General features: G+C 35.6%; 1 protein-coding gene across 4 annotated transcripts in view; it reads left to right on the forward strand.

The window, feature by feature from the left end:
- ZFYVE16 (zinc finger FYVE-type containing 16) overlaps positions 1-19624 on the forward strand; it is a 55348-nt gene that overhangs the window by 19156 nt on the left and 16568 nt on the right. For 2 of the 4 annotated variants that reach the window (XM_060093100.1, XM_060093099.1), the window contains exons 4-14: positions 710-806; positions 3539-3700; positions 5838-5980; positions 7514-7889; positions 9097-9219; positions 10273-10428; positions 11455-11679; positions 14360-14442; positions 15563-15667; positions 16037-16184; positions 18075-18155. In XM_060093100.1, the coding sequence (XP_059949083.1) occupies positions 710-806; positions 3539-3700; positions 5838-5980; positions 7514-7889; positions 9097-9219; positions 10273-10428; positions 11455-11679; positions 14360-14442; positions 15563-15667; positions 16037-16184; positions 18075-18155 (1699 nt within the window). Of the gene's footprint in view, positions 1-709; positions 807-3538; positions 3701-5837; positions 5981-7513; positions 7890-9096; positions 9220-10272; positions 10429-11454; positions 11680-14359; positions 14443-15562; positions 15668-16036; positions 16185-16479; positions 16651-18074; positions 18156-19624 lie in introns of those variants that run through there. The other 2 variants (XM_060093102.1, XM_060093101.1) reach the window with 2 other exon arrangements.

The raw sequence follows: 19624 nt of genomic DNA on the forward strand, positions 1-19624 counted from the left end.
CCTTTTAAAAGTTGTAAAGGAGGGGGACTTCCCTGGCGGTCCAGTGGTTAAGACTTTGTGCTTCCACTGCAGGGGGCACAGGTTCGATCCCTGGTCTGGGAACTAATAAGATCCCGCATGCAGCGTAGCACGGCCAAAAAGTTAAAAAAAAAAAAAAAAAGTTGTAAAGGAGCACAGAAAGCTTTTTTTTTTTTTTTTTTTTTTTTTTTTTGCGGTATGCGGGCCTCTCACTGTTGTGGCCTCCCCCGTTGCGGAGCACAGGCTCCGGACGCGCAGGCTCAGCGGCCATGGCTCACGGGCCCAGCCGCTCCGCGGCATATGGGATCCTCCCAGACCGGGGCACGAACCCGTATCCCCTGCATCGGCAGGCGGACTCTCAACCACTTGCGCCACCAGGGAGGCCCCAGAAAGCTTTTTAAGTTATGAACGTATTCATTAAGAAAGTTTTTGTTCCCTTCCAATTAACATAATTGATTTAAAGGAATTCTCATCAGAGATACAATTTTAAATTACAGAAACCTCATTTAAGTAAAATAATAAAAATAATAAGAATCATTTAATAATTACCTATGATTATGGTGATTAGAAAACTTGTTTATGTAATCAGAAAAATGGATTTTGGTTAGAGTTCGGGTCTCTCCTCTCCCTGCCTCCAGTTGGTATAAACGTGCTTGAAACAAAATCAAATTTGATATTTTGTCCTTTATAGGTATTTTGCGGTGTCTGTTGTAATAGGAAGTGTAAATTGCAGTATCTAGAAAAGGAAGCAAGAGTATGTGTAGTCTGCTATGAGACTATTAGTAAAGGTGAGTATTACCCTGACATATCTTCTTCCAGTAATTGAATATATCTTAAAAACAACTGGATTGTGACAAAGATAAACTTCTTTATTTTCTTAAGGCAGGGACCTAGTGTTGACTTATCTGGCTTAGGTGGGACATCCCAAGGCTTGGTTTCTCTTCTTTTTATTCTACTCTCACAATTATTACTACCAGTGTGGAAAGGAAGCGTTCAGTTTCTGGAGTGGCAGTTCATTAACTTTTAACAGGTACCAAGTCCCTAAATGCTGCATTTCATCTGCCTATTTGTTTTTGTCACCATCATTGTCATCCTCATCATCTTAATCTAAACATTTATAGAATACCTACCAATAAACAGTATACAGTCTTACATATTAAGAGCATAAGGCAAGATAATAGTTCCCATCTTATAGAAAATTACAACCTAAAGTGGGAATAAAAGTTAAGGTATAACATTTATAATTTTTATATAAATTCATAGGACTGTCACACTATTTGCACATTTTTGTCTTTTATATATTTTTTTCCCTTCTCAATTTTAGAATTTTGTTTGTGTTTCCCATTTTCTCTGGCTCCCTAGCTAGCTTACTGTTATCAGCAATAATCTTACTTGAGTTCTCACAGTTTTGTGTGTGTGTGTGTGTGTGTGTGTGTTTCTTCAAATACACGTTTGTTTTTTTGAGTACTTCTTGGCATTTTCAAAGATTTGTTGACAGTTTAATTCCCAGCAAATATTACTTGGGACTTTTAAGACCAGGCCTGTGCGCTAGCCCAGGTGCTGCTTCCTGTTAGCCAGGAGAATAAATACCTGATAATAATTTGTTTTTCTCTTTTGAATGAAGATAAATTTTTTCAGCAATTCTTCAAAAAGCTCTGGTGTGAGTCTGTTAGCCTGAGGTAAGCTGCTTTACTCCCTGCTGTTGACCTCTGCTCTGGAAGATAATAGAGTGTAAATCTTCTTATATTTCCATATTACCACCAGTGTTTATGAAGGATTTAGTTTAAGTGCTTGTACTTGTTTTGTTTTTTGCCTATGCTGTTTCAGTAGCCTTTAAGACTACCCCTGGTGCTGTTAGCCAAGCAACCTGCTAGAGTTAAGAAATCTTAGAGCAAGCTCCCACATAATTATCTCTCCCCACTTAAAAAATAAAACAGCCATGAAGGTTTGAAACATTATTTGAGTTGACAGGTCAGATTTTTAGGTGAACATTAAAACATATTGACCATAAGGATCCAGGAGAGGAGAAGATTTAGTCACTGAAGAGACTTAGTAGGATAGTGAGATCAAGCATTGGTTTATCAAAGAAAATATTTGGAATGGATTTATTTAGTTAGTTACCTGTTTTATTTATTCTGTTTTGATATCTTATAGCATGTAACTTCATTTATGGCTCTGTTTATCATTAATTTATACACCACAGGAAAATGTAAATAAAAGTTATCTTAACTCCAACTTTAGGGTTGAAAACAGTAGACATGATCATTTAAAATAATGTTACTAATAAGAGGAGAAAGATGGCTCAAGGGTTATAAGACGAATTCCACAAAGAAGAAAAGATAGTTTCATTAGAGATTGTGGATAATGAGGAAGTTGTGCTGAGACTGTATAAGTTTTAAAGAAGCATGCATGTGAGTGCCATTACATAAACTTAGAGGAAGTTGGAAATTACTTTGAAACTCAAAGTACTACGTTTGGATTTTACTTGGTTAGCGGAAGCCATTGCATGAGCGTGCTAATTCATTGGCACTTGAGGAAAGTTATTGTAGTAGTGGCAGCATTTATAGCAGATCAGTTTGGAGAAGTGCTGAAGGGAGAGGTACCAGTGCTGTTCCGTGTTATTTGGATGAAAAAATCATTCAGCAGTATTCAGGCACTGTTCTGTGCTTTGGAGCTCCAGCTGAGAACAAAATATATTCCCTGTTCTTATGGCGCTTTTGATCTCATGGGCCTTATGAATGTGAGGAGATGTGGACAGAAAGCAAAGAGAATATCAGATGGTGATAATATTCTAAATGAAAATAAAAGATAGTAACAGACTGGTGGCAAGAGGTAGTAATTTTAAGTGGTGGTCAGAATAAGGGTTTATGATAGTATGATGTGTAAGCAGAGACCTGAAGGAAGTGAGAGAATAAAGCCATGTGGAAGAACTTTCCAGGCAGAAAGAATAGTAAGAGCAAAGACCCTAAGCTAGAACAGTGCTTGCTTCCCTTGTTGAAGAACAAGGAGGCCTCAGTGGCTGGATTCTAATGAGCAAGTAGGATTTTAGTGAGAAATGATGTCAGACAGCTAACTGGGAAAGCAGAGGAGGTAGAAATGCAGACTATGTAGGGTCTTGTGGGCCATTGTAACAACTTAAATTTTCATTCTAGTTGGGAAGCCATTAAAGGATTTTAAACAGAAGAATGATATGATATGATTTATGTCTTAAAAGAATCACTAGGAGCTATATTGGAAATAGACTATAGGAGTACAAGGGCAAAATCAGATGGTCATATTAAATAACAATGATTTTCTTTAGTAGATATCAAATATATGCCAAAATTATATTGAAATAACTAATTGGTAGCTTATACTGAAGTGGAGTGCTGCCAACTAAAGTAAGGATATTATCTTTGCCAAATGTCACTTCTTAGTTAGCCATTAATTTCTTTCTTCTTACAACTTGAAAAATAGAATATTTATCATGATTTACTTTGAAGTTCAAAAACCTGAGATCAAGTTTTTTTTCCCTTTATAGCTCAGGCATTTGAAAGGATGATGAGTCCAACTGGTTCTAATCTTACATCTAATCATTCTGATGAATGTGCCACCATCCAGCCTCTTCAGGAGACTCAAACATCCAGTATATCTTCACCTACAACTTTACCAATCTCAGCACTTAAACAACCAAGTGTTGAAGGTAACTTGAAGAAAATGTTGTGTCTAATATTAAAGATAAATGATCAAAGTAGAAGTTTTCTCGTATTGACAGGATCTAGTGAGAAAAGAGAAACCAGACTAGCTACTAGAAGGAATTTAATACAGGGAACTGGTTATACATGTACGTTAGAAGGGTAGAAGAACAAAAAGGGCATGCTCAAGTGACTCAGAGATTAGTAAGTACAGGAAGCAACCACCATCCCTAGGGTTGGGAGAATGCAAAGGGAGAGGCAGTATTACTAGAACCCCGTGCAGGAACACCAAGAGATGCTTGGTTCTCAGACCTAGTATTCAGGGATTAGGGTACCACGTCACATGACTAGTACTCTGACTTCTAGAGGAACACCAAGTGGCAAATGCTGGGACCATCAAGGAGCCTAACAGGGTTGGTGTTCAGATGACAGAAGGAGGGTCCCAGGCTTGATGTAAGGAGTACTGAAGATCACAGGACATGTGGGTGTATCTGGTGGTGCCGCTGCTGCATAAGTCCTGGCAGGGACTAGAAACAGAAAGAATTCCTTCTTTTCCCACCTTCCAGTCTCCAACCAGTGCCTGTCACTGCTGGAATGTGACCAGAACCAACTAGCAAGGGGGTCTGGGAGTTGCACTTTCCAGACTTCCAGCCTGGCATCAAAGAGCACCATGTGGAAGGGTGGGCTTGGGTTTGAGAGACAATAGGTAAATAATTGGCATGTCTCCCTTTCCTTAAAAATCTATTTTTAAATGTGTATTTTACCACAATAAAAAATGTTTCTTAAATCCTTTAACAAACTTCTAAAGATTTAAAAAATCTTTGGGCTCTCTGTTTTTTTATAGCCTATTGTAGTTTAGGATCTTGAGTAAAGCCTGTGTAGACTTTTTTTTTTTTTAATTTTTAAAATTGAAGTATAGTTGATTTACAATGTTGTGTTACTTTCAGGTGTACAGCTCAGTGATTCAGTTATACATATACATATACATATCTATTCTTTTTCAGATTCTTTTCCCTTATAGGTTATTACAAAATATAGAGTATAGTTCCCTGTGCTATTCAGTAAGCCTGTGTACACTCTTAAAAATAAACTATTAGTCTGTAACATGCTAGAAAATAACTGTAATTGTCAGTTAGAGACAAATTCAAGTATTTCTGTCAACTATTTTGGATTTCACTTATTTCTCACTTAATAGCTATTTTCTGTTTATCATTATGACTTAAATAATGAGTTTTAACATATATGGTTGTATATTATAGCTCTAAAGATGAATGAGTCTGCTTTTAAAAATATTTATTCTCTTATATTGACTTTTAAAATTATTAAATTATAAAGTATTGCAAATACAAGAAAGATACCTTATTTAATATGTCCACCCATGTTGCAAAAATTATACATATATGATTCCAATTTTTTCAGTGTTATCTGGATTATGATATGGAAGGTAGATGTTGGTCCTTTTGATGTTTATATGTTCTAAAATCATCTGGCAGGAATTTTCATAACCTTCCTCTGTGGATGCTTTTTAATAAAAGAGAACAAATATTTATGCTGACATCTAGTTATTTCCTCCACGTTTGAAAGGAAAATATTAATAAATATTAATAAATTTCAATATCAACATTATAAGAACAAAGCATGTTATGCTTCTCTTGTTAAGTAAGTTAAAAGTAGGAAATGACCTCTGATGCACAAGTGATCCTGTTTCTTTCTTTAGACTTTTTATGCTTCTTTCTTCTGTTCTTCATACTTTTTTCCCTTTGCTTGTCTACCATGCTCTGGTCTATTCCATTTTTCCTCCCTGTGCCTTAGTCCCTAAATTTTATTCCACACTCACAAAGTTAGCCTTAATAATATAGGCTTTAAATCTGCCTTCAATGTCTTTAAGGTATAACCTCTCCTGTCCACTCTTTTTCTGAGTACGGGATTCCTAGGGCCAGCCCTGCCTTTGTATGAATTAGAAAAAAACTTCTACTCTGGGTAGATGAATCACAAAAGGCCATTTCTCTAGGCCTTGAAACCCTGAGAATGCAGGGCTTGCCAATGGCTAGCAAAAAGCTTTTGAAAATGTTTCCTGACCCATTTAGTATTAAATCATTGCAATGTTATCAAATTAAAATGCTTTACTTTTTAAACTGATTCTAGGATTATGCTCCAAAGAACAGAAGAGAGTATGGTTTGCAGATGGTATATTGCCCAATGGCGAAGTTGCAGATACAACAAAATTATCTTCTGGAAGTAAAAGATGTTCTGAAGACTTTAGTCCTCTCTTACCTGATGTGCCACTGGTAAGGAATCTAAAGAATGACTTGTTAATTTAATAAAATTTTATTTTGTAAGTAATTCCTTGTGTGATTTTTTTAGAGTACTTTTCTTTTTAAATGCTTTGAGCTTCATAAAATGAGAAACATATGATGTATGAATATATTTTAGATTTCACCTTTTTTTAATGTCATTTTAAGGCAGTGATTCTTAAACTTTCTGATCTAAGGACCCTTTATGCTCTTAAAAGTTATTGAGAACCCCAAAGAACTACAGGTTATGTGGGTTATGTTTATTGATAATTACTGATATAAAATTGATAAATATTTAAAAATTAATTAAAAATAAGCTCATTAAATTAATAGAAATATTTTTAATGAAAAGTTTTTGAAACAAAAGTTTAGTGAGAGGAATAACATTGTTTTACATTTTTGTGAATTTCTTTAACGTCTGGCTTAATAGAAGATAGATTCTCACATCTACTTCTAAAGTCAGTCTGTTGTGATATGTTTTAGTTAAATTATATGAAGAAAATCCTAGGACCTCACTGACTTCCTGAAAGGGTCTTGGGGACCCCAGAGATCCCTGAACCACATTTTGAGAACCACTGGTATGGGGAAATAGAACTGAGATTTAGTAAGTTAATTTAGACTAATTTATTTAATGATTTTCAAATATTCAGTAAAGTACCTGATGGTAGTATTTATGTTTATGTTTATACAAATGTGCTAGGTGTTAAATAGAAGATACATAATATAGAATCCCAGCCCACTAATAACTCTCATTGTAAAGTAGCAAAATACTCATAAAAGTAAGTATTAACACATGAAGTAGGAATGCTTTTTTATTCATTAAACAAATATATATTGAGCATCTCCTCTGAGCCAGTTACCTGGTTTATCTTGGGTAAAGATACATCAGACAAGATGGATATGTATCCTGCTCTCTTCAAGTTCATGTATCATATAAACTTATGTTGTTTGTCAGTAAGAGTTCACGAGCTAGGTTTTACAAGTAGCTCTAATTACCAGAAGTATGTTTCTTAGCTAGCACCTACCCTCAATCAATATTTTAACAAAATGGAATTTCTATAGAGGCTAGTATTACTTGAGTTCATAAGCAATTCTATATTGACTTAGGTTTGGCCTGTCTAAAAAGAAAGGGGCTTACTTGAAGCAGACTTGAGGTGTAGTTTATTCTAGGTGGTTACTGTTGTGGAGCATGTCTACCATTTTGCTTCCTAACCACTCCCCTCCCTGCCTTCTCCCTTTTTCCTCTCCCTTGCCACCCCTCAGCCAGGCTTTTTTGTCTGTTAGGAGGAGTGCCTTGAGTTGAACTAAGTGTGCTCACTTTGTGGTATGGTATAGGATCCTGAAGTTCTCCTTGCCTCCTTTTTCCAGTCTATAAAATTAGTCATAAATACCTACCTGAGCAGAGAGTAAAGCTAAACCTGTGCTCTTGAATTTAAAGAACCAAAATGGTACTATTTCTTGGGAAATTTGGCTTCTGAAGAAAGAAACTATGAACTGATTTGGGTTTTTGTTTTCCATATTTTACAGATGATAAACACGGTGGATCATGCCCATTCTACTACAGTGGAAAAACCAAACAGTGAGACAGGCGATATAAGAAATGAGATAATTCAAAGTCCTATTTCTCAGGTTCCATCTGTGGAAAAACTGCCTACAGACACAGGAACTGAGGGGTTGCCTACTTCTGGCTCTTTTACACTAGATGATGATGTTTTTGCAGAAACTGAGGACCTATCAAGTCCTACTGGTGTCTTGGTTAACAGTAATTTACCTGTTGCTAGTATTTCAGATTATAGGTTATTGTGTGGTATTGACAAGAATGTTTGCAATAAGATTAGTCTTCTACCTGATGATGAGGACAGCTTGCCTCCTCTTCTGGTTGCATCTGGAGAAAAGGGATCAGGTAGGATAGCAGTTATTTAAATTTAAAAAGGAGGGTTTTTTTTAAAAGAAGAATATATTGATGAATTTTGTCTGTGATATATAAAATGTATTTTTTTTTAATTTAGAAAGTGTGGTTGAAATATGTACGATGGCATGGAACTCTAGTTTACAAAAATCTTACTGTATAAAAACAAATTCTAAAAAGATCTGACCTTTTGAGTTGATTTGAATGAGATTCACTTATCTCATCTGGGTCCCTAATTTAAAATAAGGCAAAAGTCCAATACAACAGGGAAATTCATAGACTTTTAGTCCTATGTTAGTTTTGACTCCATATCATTTTTTTTTTAAGGAACATAGTGCCTAAAGAAAAGAATATTTGATTGGATGACAAAGCTAGGAATTTTAGTTCCTCATCTGCTACTTAATACACATATGACTTGAAGCATGCAATTTAATCTCTTGGGCCTCAGTTTCCTTTGTAAAGAAGAGAACTTAGGTGGTCTTTAAGGTCCTTTCTTATCTGGAGATTCTGTGCCTATCTCCCACCTTGGAGTAGTTCCCTAGGGATACATCCTTGTTACCCCAGGCATTATGCTGAATCTTACATGAAATGATTATGTTCTGTGCATGATAATGTAGGGGAATGAAGCCTAGGATCTCTGTTCTGAAAGTAGGAACCATTTCATGATCCTATTGATAGTGGCAAAAATACCTTAAGCCCTGTTCTTTGCATGCCATGTATATTTTCCTGTTGGTTGTCAAGTTCTTTTTTCACCACTTGTCACTGACATAAGGCATATGGTAGCAAGCAGCATGTACAACTTGGGTCTAGACTAATTTCACAGCTGTAAATTTCAGAATTTATAATTGGAGTGGCTGGCAGATAGGAGTCCACTTTACAAAACGGTTTGTTTTAAAACTTTAAAGGTGCTAAAATTGTATCAATATGCTATTTAATCAACATATTTGTGCATAGACTATATATAATATAATTGATCAGGATTTATATGTATTGTAGTATTAATATGTTTACATAAATTGAAAAGTAAAAATCAGTATATTAACAGTTGTCCAGGTGTTGATTGATTTTATAAAACGTGTTTGCTTTTGCTTTTAAATGTGATTAAGCCATTGGTGGATTTATAAATCTGTTTTTTTCATTATAGCCATATTTAACAGGAAGACATGTATATTCTAATTAATATATTATTTTCATGTTTTAGTGCCTGTAATAGAAGAACACCCATCTCACGAGCAGATCATCTTGCTTCTTGAAGGCGAAGGTTTTTGTCCTGTTACATTTGTCCTAAATGCTAATCTACTTGTGAATGTCAAGTTAGCATTTTGTAAGTAATGATTCATCTTTCTTTGCCTAATTGGTAAGCAGGATTTCTGAATAATTAATTACATTGTCAGGTTAAATTCAGACTGGCAATGGTGAAAAATAAGCAGTATTGGATATTGGTTTTTGTAGCCAAATATTAATATAAATAAATTTTGCAGTTTTATATGCAGTGGGACTTGAAGTAATAGCTTAAAGATTTTTACTAGTGTCCTTCATTCAGTCCTAGGTTAAGGCCATGGGCTTATAACAAGCTGTATTTTGATGCTCATGATACAGCTGACCATATATATATATTTTTTTGAATTTTGGAATTTAATTTATTTTTTTGTACAGCAGGTTCTTATTAGTTATCCATTTTATACATATTAGTATATATATGTCAATCCCAACCTCCCCAGCTGACCATATTTCATATAGCTTTTAGGTAAATTGAAATTTGCTAATTGAGATAAGCAAGAATCCTGATTTAGTGGGCTTCCCTGGTGGCGCAGTGGTTGAGAGTCCGCCTGCCAATGCAGGGGACACGGGTTCGTGCCCCAGTCCGGGAAGATCTCACATGCCGCGGAGCGGCTGGGCCCGTGAGCCATGGCCGCTGAGCCTGTGCGTCCGGAGCCTGTGCTCCACAACGGGAGAGGCCACAACAGTGAGAGGCCCGCGTACCGCAAAAAAAAAAAAAGAATAAAGTAAATGACACTAGACTTAGTTAAAAGTAAGGAAGTAAATATTTCTTAGTAATAAATAGTCCTCAATACTCAATAATGCATCTCTTAGCTTTTCATTCTCTTTGAAACTAACCTGATTCTCACCCACTACATTTCAGCTTGTTAGTGCATCTTTTATTTTATTGTTGTTTATTAATTGACTCCATCAGATAATTTTTCATCCTTTCTCTTTTTTATATTAATCTCAAACAATTCAATTTAAAGTTTTTGTGAGGAGAATGTTGGGGAACTAAGGAGTTTAAAAAGTTGTGCTTCATGCAAAGGACAATTATATTTAATTTTTTTGGTTAATAGAAGTTGACATTTATAGTTGTACACTTTTGTCACTTAAGATTCCTCAGACAAATATTGGTACTTCTCAACCAATGGATTGCACGGCTTGGGACAGGCAGAAATTATTATTCTATTGTTACGTTTGCCAAGTGAGGATACTATTCCTAAGGACATCTTCAGACTCTTTATCACCATTTATAAGGACGCTCTGAAAGGTATACCATTTTATTTTGAACTGTTCAGACCAGGGAATGGATAAATTAAGGGCATGTTTGCTTTTGGCTATGCTAACTCTACTAAAGATTTATTTTGTGAAGAGATTGCTGATTACTTAAAAGAGCTCTGTCATTGTTCAGTCTCCTTAAATTTAGCATTTTATGAAATTAGTGTCTTTATAGTCTTTTTAATTTTAAAAGTGAAAATATATTTACCTTCCTGGTCTGTTTATGTGTCTACACAATAATCCCCCCTTATCTGCAGGGGATAAGTTCCAAGACCCCACTAGCTGCCTGAAACCACTAATGGTACTGAACCCTATGTACAGTTTTTTCTATACATACATACCTGTGATAAAGCTTAATTTATAAATTAGACACAGTACAAGAACATCCGAATTGTCAACAACACTTCTCTTGCACCTTGGGGCCATTATTAAGAAAAATAAGGGTTACATGAACACAAGCACAGTGATACTGCAACAGTCGATCATAACTGAGGCTGCTACTGAGTGACTAATGGATGGTAGCATATACAGCTTGGATATGCTGGACAAGTGATTCATGGTGTGGCTCACATCCCAATGGGGCAGAGCAGGATAGTGAGAGATTTAAAATTTGCTGTTTATTGAATTTTCCATTTAATATTTTTGAACTACAGTTGACCAGGGGTATCTAAAACCATGGAAAGCAAAACTGTGGATAAGGGGGGACCACCGTATACTTTTCTGTATGTATAAGATTTGGGGGACATGATGATGACTTTTCACTTGACCATGAAGTAAGGAGAAAAATTTTAAAACACTTAATGGTTAGAAACATTCTCAAATTTTTGTTCACAATTCCCAATCTTCAGGAATAACCGAACTTTGTGCACACAAGGTATTCAGTGCTTCTTCAAGAGTGGAAATAAAGAAAAAATATTTTACATTGCTTTTATTTAAGAAAGTTTATACTGGGACATTCAAACTCATAATGCTGCTTCAAAACAACTTAAAATCTTTTTATATATGATTTTATTTCTAGGAAAATACATAGAAAACTTGGACAGTATTACCTTTACTGAGAGTTTTCTCAGCAGCAAGGATCATGGAGGATTTCTATTTATTACACCTACTTTTCAGAAACTTGATGATATCCTGTTACCAAGTAATCCTTTTCTTTGTGGAATTCTTATCCAGAAGCTAGAGATTCCCTGGGCAAAGGTTTTTCCTATGCGTTTAATGTTGAGATTGGGTGCAGAATATAAAGGTAAGTTTTAGAATAATAAGCTAAATTACATAGGTTCAAATATACTGAATGTAAATAAGAATTTCAGATATCATTAAAATAAATTTTTTTTTTTTTTTTTTTTTTTTTGCTGTACGCGGGCCTCTCACTGCTGTGGCCTCTCCCGTTGCGGAGCACAGGCTCCGGACACACAGGCTCCGCGGCCATGGCTCGCGGGCCCAGCCGCTCCGCGGCATGTGGGATCTTCCGGGATCGGGGCACGAACCCGTGTCCCCTGCATCGGCAGGCGGACTCTCAACCACTGCGCCACCAGGGAAGCCCTAAAATAAATTTTTAATGGATTAATGGGACTACTTTTTTTTGGATGTACTTTTAAAATTCTAAAACAGCTCTCCTCTACTACCAAATTAGTCTAGACAACCTTGCTATGTCCTGAGTTTCTAGATATTCATAATTATTATATTAACTTACCTTAAAATTTTTTTTGAATTTCAGAAAAAAAAAACATAGAAAACCTTGAAAAGTTTTCTTAAAAGTATTTGCTATAGGGAGTTCATTTTGTTATGTTGCCTACATATTAAGAAGGTAAATTATTGCCCCCCCTGCCCCATTTGTGTACACCATAAAGCCAAACATAAATGTTTGTGAAATAGTGGTCCAGGATTACGTGTATGGTTATTTCTGAGTTGAAATCATTTCTGTGTTCAACTGTCTTTGAATTCGTACCCTTTCTTTATCCCTCACTTTTTTAAAGAATAATTTATTTGTTGCATGTGAAGTACATCACATCTAAGGAAAATTTAGGCGTTTGATTCATGTATAATTTAATAGGTATTTTCTTGGAGGAAAATTAAATGTAGAGAAGTTATAAAAGTGACCATTACTATTTCAAAATGGACAAATTCAGTGAAAGATATACTCATTTAAATCTATTTGGCAAATTTATTAAACTCTCTGTTCTGAGGGGTTGGTCTTTACCATTTAAGATTTAAATATGGGATACTATTAAACTGTGGTGCAAGAAGTAAAAATTAACTTTCATCTCAGGTTTTGTACTGTGTGAACCAAAGAGCTTAAGAGACTTCATTCTGAGCCAAGTGTTTCATCCATTCAGCCTAACGTTTTGTCTCTGATACTAATATTTGAATGCTACTTTTATGGAAGGTTAGATCAAAATACTTAGCTAATCTTAATCAAATGGGGATTACCTACGCTTTTATGTTGAGACTATTTGGAACACCATTACATGTTGGATTAGATGATTTATGAGGTCCGTTTGTAACTGACAGAATGTCATTCTAAGCCATAACCTTTTGAAAATTACTGTTTTAGATAAAATTACCTCTATCAAGTTGCAAAGGACGCTCTCTTATTCATAAAAGATGAAGTAAAAAGTCAGCATTTACCTTATTCATATTGTTTATCATTTTAATGTGTTTTACCACTAATTTATGTTTCTTTTAGTACTCTCTGTCATCCAGATAACTTAGTTGTCCCTTTTAAAACTAAAATATATGCTTGTAATAGCAAAGATGTGAGTTGCCCTGACTTATTTTTTTAAAATAGATAGTGTCGTGTGTGTTTTCTTAGACTTTTAAGGAGGTATATTTGTATAATATGTATTAGAGAGGTTTGTTTGCTTAACCTAAGCTGAGAACTGAAATTCTCAGGTTAATTCTTGGGTTAAAAATGTGTCCGATTTTTATCATCATAGAAATAGTCTTACCTTCCTTTTTTTCACTTTCCTTTTCTTCCAGAATTCCTGCTGCATTGCCACCAAGGTACTTTTCCTTTTTGGTGCGCAATATTTATAGTGTCCTAAAGAAACAGAAAAGTAGTTAGGTGACAGACTCCATATCACGTCTTCTCTGCATTGACTTCTCTGATTCTATGTGTTCCTTTTATCATGCTGACCCAAGAACTATAAAAGTTTACTATCACCCATAAATTCACACAATTGAACATTACAAATGCCTTAAAAATCTTGAATTCTTCATATTTTGCTTTAAATTATCAGAATATTTCTTTTTAAATTATGAGAACTTTATGTAGGTCTAGTCAGTTATGGTAATTTTCTAGCCATCATAATGTTTGGAAACAACATGTATGATGAAAGATTAAATGCTTTGGAATCAGGCCAAGCCTAGTTTCATATCTTTCACCAGTTATTTGTTTGTTTTTTGTTTTGTTTTTTGCGGTACGCGGGCCTCTCACTGTTGTGGCCTCTCCCGTTACGGAGCACAGGCTCCTGACGCGTAGGCTCAGCGGCCATGGCTCACGGGCCCAGCCGCTCTGCGGCATGTGGGATCCTCCCGGACCGGGGCACGAACCCACGTCCCCTGCATCGGCAGGCGGACTCTCAACCACTGCGCCACCAGGGAAGCCCCTCACCAGTTATTAACTTAGAAACCATAGGCAGGGTTATTAATCTGTGTCTCTACTTCCCCATTTGTAAAGTAGGGATAGACATACTTGCCTCATTGGGTTGTTATAGGGTTTAATTAGGATAATGTATGTAAAGGTCCGAGTTCAATGTAGCATCTGATAGATACATGGTATGGGTTAATGTCATTTCTTACTTTCCCCAGAGAACTGATTGGTATTTATCCGTAATGTTTGAAAAATGAAAATTAAAGGTAATAAATTTAAGACTTTTTTTGTTTTTTGTTGATGGTAACCAGTTTTCTATTCTTGTGTATAGCATATCCTGCTCCTTTAACAAGTATCAGAGGCCGAAAACCTCTTTTTGGAGAAATAGGACACACTATTATGAACTTACTTGTTGTGAGTAATTGAACTGTTTTATTAAGTGTTCTTATATTGTTACTTTAACAATTCATTAAGCAAATTTTACATACTTATATTTTTCTATTTTAATTTGACATATTTGGTATAATGAAAGTTCATTTATAATAAATCCTAATTCATTTAACATAAATGGCCTCTGTTTTTGATGAAGTGCTTTTTAGAACACGTCCTAATTTATGTATACCTGATTCAAATTGCCTTTTGATTCATTCTGCTGCAGTGCTTACACATTTAGGTAATGTGAGATCCACACAGTTGTTGAAGCCTTAGTAAAAGAGTTAGTAAAGTCAATCAATTTGATGATTTTGAGCAAACTGTGGCCCAAGTCACCTCATTTTTAATAGGAAGTATTGGATTAGATGATCTCAGGTTCCCTTCCACCTCTAATTTCTGTAATTTTGTGTTTACCTTTTATTATAGAAATTCATTTCAGTGGACTTGCTTTTTTTTTAAATTAATTAATTTTATTTTTGGCTGCAGTGAGTCTTCGTTGCTGCATGTGGGCTTTCTCTAGTTGCGGCAAGCGGGGGCTACTCTTTGTTGTGGTGCACGGGCTTCTCATTGCGGTGGCTTCTCCTGTTGCGGAGCATGGGCTCTAGGCATGCAGGCTTCAGTAGTTGCAGCACGTGGGCTCAGTAGTTGTGGCTCGCAGGCTTAGAGAGCAGGCTCAGTAGTTGTGGCACATGGGCTTATTGCTCCGCGGCATGTGGGATCTTCCCAGACCAGGGCTCGAACCCATGTCCCCTCTATTGGCAGGCAGATTCTCAACCACTGCGCCACCAGGGAAGCCCAACTTGCTTTTTATTTATCCATGTTCAGTTTGAAAATCTATTGTTTTGGAAGATCTGTAACTAGAAAGAGATCACCCTCAAATGCTACAGAATTCTTCCTGAGAATGATAATTTTTATTATTATTGTGGAGTAGCTGGAAGAATTAGCTGGCTTTTGAAATTGCTATTGCTTTCTGGATGGTGTTTTGATAGTTATGTATCACAAGTTTTAAAATGATGGATACTCTTAAAAAAGGATTTAATGAATGGGTAAATGTTCATGGATAGTAGTTTAAGGTTTATGGAACTATCATTATTTTATGTAGGACCTTCGAAATTACCAGTATACCTTGCATAATATAGATCAGCTACTGATTCATATGGAAATGGGGAAAAGCTGCATAAAAATACCTCGGAAAAAATACAATGATGTAAGTATAATTGCTTTATTCAAGTTTTGAGATAATTATTGAACATTAGATTTCTTTAGAAGTGTGTTAAATTTGTTTTGAATTGGACTAATATATAATGACAAAAAAAAACTTATTTTTGAAATTTTAGATTTGTTTCCTAATAGAGGATTTGTTTAATCCTATTTTTTCATTTTTTTTCTTATTGTGTTATCTGTCTTTTAATTGAGGTGATTTGATTGTAAAGCATTTGTTTCTATCACATTCTCAGGGAGTTGTCCAGACTAAAGCTTGATAAAGGTGGTCAGAAATGTGACTCTTTGAATTATTGTCACTAATAAAGGCACAAAATGTTAAAAATGTCTCTAAATGCATATTGTTTTTCTCCAGGTAATGAAAGTAATAAATTCTTCTAATGAGCATGTCATTAGCATTGGAGCTAGTTTTAGTACAGAAGCAGATTCTCATCTAGTCTGTATACAGAATGATGGAGTTTATCAAACACAGGCCAACAGTGCTACTGGCCATCCTAGAAAAGGTGAGTATTGGTTCCTAGTCTCAATCCATAAAACCATCTCAAAAAGTAGAATTCCTTTCAAAGAGGAATATACCTATATGTAGATACCTTACTTATTTGCTGAATTGATGGTGATAAAACAGTATGCTTTAAACTTTTAGCTATACAAACAAAAAAATTGCTTCTAATATTTGTGTTTATCTTGGAATACAGTGTTTATTTTGATGTCTTCAGGTTTAGTGTGTTCCATATGGTGGGTGTATCTGGAGTGAGGTATTTTTTGCCTTTGTTTGCTGTCTGCTCCAACTCCTCTTAGCGGGGAGCACAGGGTAAATAAGGATGAAGAATGATGTATAAAACTGTTAAGTGGCTGGGAATATAAAAATGATAAAGATGGTGATGTGAATGACATTACTCGGCTGAATGGCCTCAGTGACTGCTGTGATTACCAAATCCTTGCAGTAGAGAACCTAACAAATTGAAAGTTAAGTAGAAGTAAGTATTCCAAAAAATTAATACATTATTGTAAAATAACACATTTAAAATAGACATTCTGGCTGCTAATAAAAAATTTTCCTCTGATTATAAAAGTATGTATACTCATTTGTACTAAGCTTGGAAAATATGTTTCAAGAAGTAGTAAAAGGGGCCTCCCTGGTGGCGCAAGTGGTTGAGAGTCCGCCTGCCGATGCAGGGGATACGGGTTCGTGCCCCGGTCTGGGAGGATCCCATATGCCGCGGAGCGGCTGGGCCCGTGAGCCATGGCCGCTGAGCCTGCGCGTCCGGAGCCTGCGCGTCCGGAGCCTGTGCTCCGCAACGGGGGAGGCCACGACAGTGAGAGGCCCGCATACCGCAAAAAAAAAAAAAAAAAAAAAAAAAAAAAAAAAAAAAAAAAAGAAGTAGTAAAAGGAAAAAAAGTGCCAAAATATGGCCTTTGTTGACATTTTAATATATTTCCTTCTTATATTGATATATATGTTAAATAGATGATTTTATACTGGATATTTACTTTTATATTGTGCTTTTTTAACTTAACATGCTATTGACATTTTTGTCATTAAAATTTTACAGCCATTTAATATTTATTTTATGAATATTTATGTAGTATAAAATTCAAAAGGTATAAATAGTCACACTGCAAAATCTCCTTTCCTCCTTAGACCCTCAGACTACCCTCTTCCCCTCCTCACAGGCAACCAAACCAGTGTTATCAGTTTCTGGTATATCCTTTCAGGGATTTCTTGCTTGTATGTATATATAAGCAAACACCACCCCACCACACACATACACACACATACACCTTTCTTCCACTTTTTTAAACAAGTCATAACATTTGTTCCATTCTGCACCTTGTTTTTTCTTTTGGAGATTATTCTTTGTTAGTATATAAAGAACTTTTACATTGCACATAACTTTCCACTTTATATGTGAACATCATTTAATTGTCCCTTATTAATGGACAGTTGCTACCAATCCTTGGCTGTTTGTAAAAATGTACTATGAATAACCTTGTATATGTGCCATTAATTCCTAGAAATGGAATTTGTATGTCAAAGCATACATGTGTTTCTAATTTTAATAGCAATTTATCAAGTTGTCCTCCATAGAGACTGGTCTGATTTATGCTCTCAACAGTAGTGGATATTTGATTTTTCACACCCTCACTTGATACAAACACTGTAAATAGTACAACAGCCATCAATTATTAGATATAAACATTAAATAACCTTTATGAAATATTTTATCGTAACTTTATTTTGTTTGGTATTTTTTGTTATTCTGATATAAGTAGTATGGGCATGGCGTTTATCAAGTACTTAAAATATGCTATGCTCCACATTATGCATTTAACAAATATCATTTAGCATACAAAGAGCAGTTTAAAACATAATTATTGTATTTTTTAATTAGTGACAGGTGCAAGTTTTGTGGTATTCAATGGAGCCCTAAAAGCATCTTCAGGATTTCTTGCTAAGTCCAGCATAGTTGAAGGTATGAGTTTCATCTTTAAGATTGGTTTAATGTAAAGATGTTTTCCGTCTCCTTTTAAAAATGTATTCGATACTTAACAAAAGAATATATGTAAGTTACAAAGCATAGTACAACAAACTTATGTGAAATCATCACTCAGCCAAGAACTAGAACATGACTAACATTTGGGCCTACCTCAAGCTTGACAACTCTGCCTTAGCCTGCATTTCCTGCTTGTGCATAGCCTAAAGGTTAGTCTGAGGTGAGAGCTTAGGGTCTTCTCAGGTCTTTCCTTAGCATGCACACATCCTGGGCATGCACACAGTATTGCACATGCATGGGGGCTTCTCAATTCCCAGATATATGTTAGTGCCTTTCAAAGCCCTTATGGACATCTTATTCCCCAGCTTTTCCTTTAAGTGTTTGGTTGGCCTATCGTTTGTCTCTACTAGTATCTGCTGCCACAGGCAGCTATGATGTTGATCACTAGCCTCTAGTTGTTTTTCACAAATGCTCCCTGAGAAAAGACTTTTTTCACTGGGTAAGCTTAGAGTCTGGTCAAATAAAGACATTGTACGTGGAGTCTTCCCAGGAACCACCTGACAAGTCAAAAAATGGCAGTTCTCCAGTAATGAGGTTTTGAAGGAGATCCAGCCCCATTTACCTTCTCCAGTGGATACCAAGCTGATGGTTTTTACTGGGATTTCAGGCTGTTGGTTTTTAGGCTTCTGCTATGCTGGAGAGGAGGGGATGGGAATAGGAAAGTTAAAATGACACAAAACATGCTGTTTTCAATCAAGTTCCTGCTGGGGTTTTTTGTTTTTTTTAAAAGAACCACCTTTTAGTTTTATTGATCTTTGCTATTGTTTTCTTTGTTTCTATTTCATTTACTTCTGCTCTGATCTTTATGATTTCTTTCCTTCTGCTAACTTTGGGTTTTGTTTGCTCTTCTTTCTCTAGTTCCTTTAGGTGTAAGTTTAGATTGTTTATTTGAGACTTTTGTTGTTTCTTGAGGTAGGCTTGTATTGCTATAAACTTCCCTCTTACAACTGCTTTTGCTGCATCCCATAGGTTTTGGATAGTCGTGTTTTCATTGTAATTTGTCTCTAGGTATTTTTTTATTTCCTCTTTGATTTCTTCAGTGACCTCTTGGTTATTTAATAACGTATTGTTTACCCTCCATGTGTTTGTGTTTTTTACGTTTTTTTCCCTGTAATTGATTTCTAATCTCATAGCATTGTGGTCAGAAAAGATGCCTGATATGATTTCAATTTTCTTAAATTTACTGAGGCTTGTTTTGTGACCCAAGATGTCATCTATCCTGGAGAATGTTCCGTGTGCACTTGAGAAGGAAGTGTAATCTGCTGTTTTTGGATGGAATGTCCTATAAATATCAATTAAATCTGGCTGGTCCATTGTGTCATATAAAGCTTGTGTTTCCTTATTAATTTTCTGTTTGGATGATCTGTCCATTGTTGTAAGTGAGGTAT

This window comes from Mesoplodon densirostris, chromosome 3 (assembly GCF_025265405.1).
Source record: "Mesoplodon densirostris isolate mMesDen1 chromosome 3, mMesDen1 primary haplotype, whole genome shotgun sequence".
Lineage (NCBI taxonomy): Eukaryota > Metazoa > Chordata > Mammalia > Artiodactyla > Ziphiidae > Mesoplodon > Mesoplodon densirostris.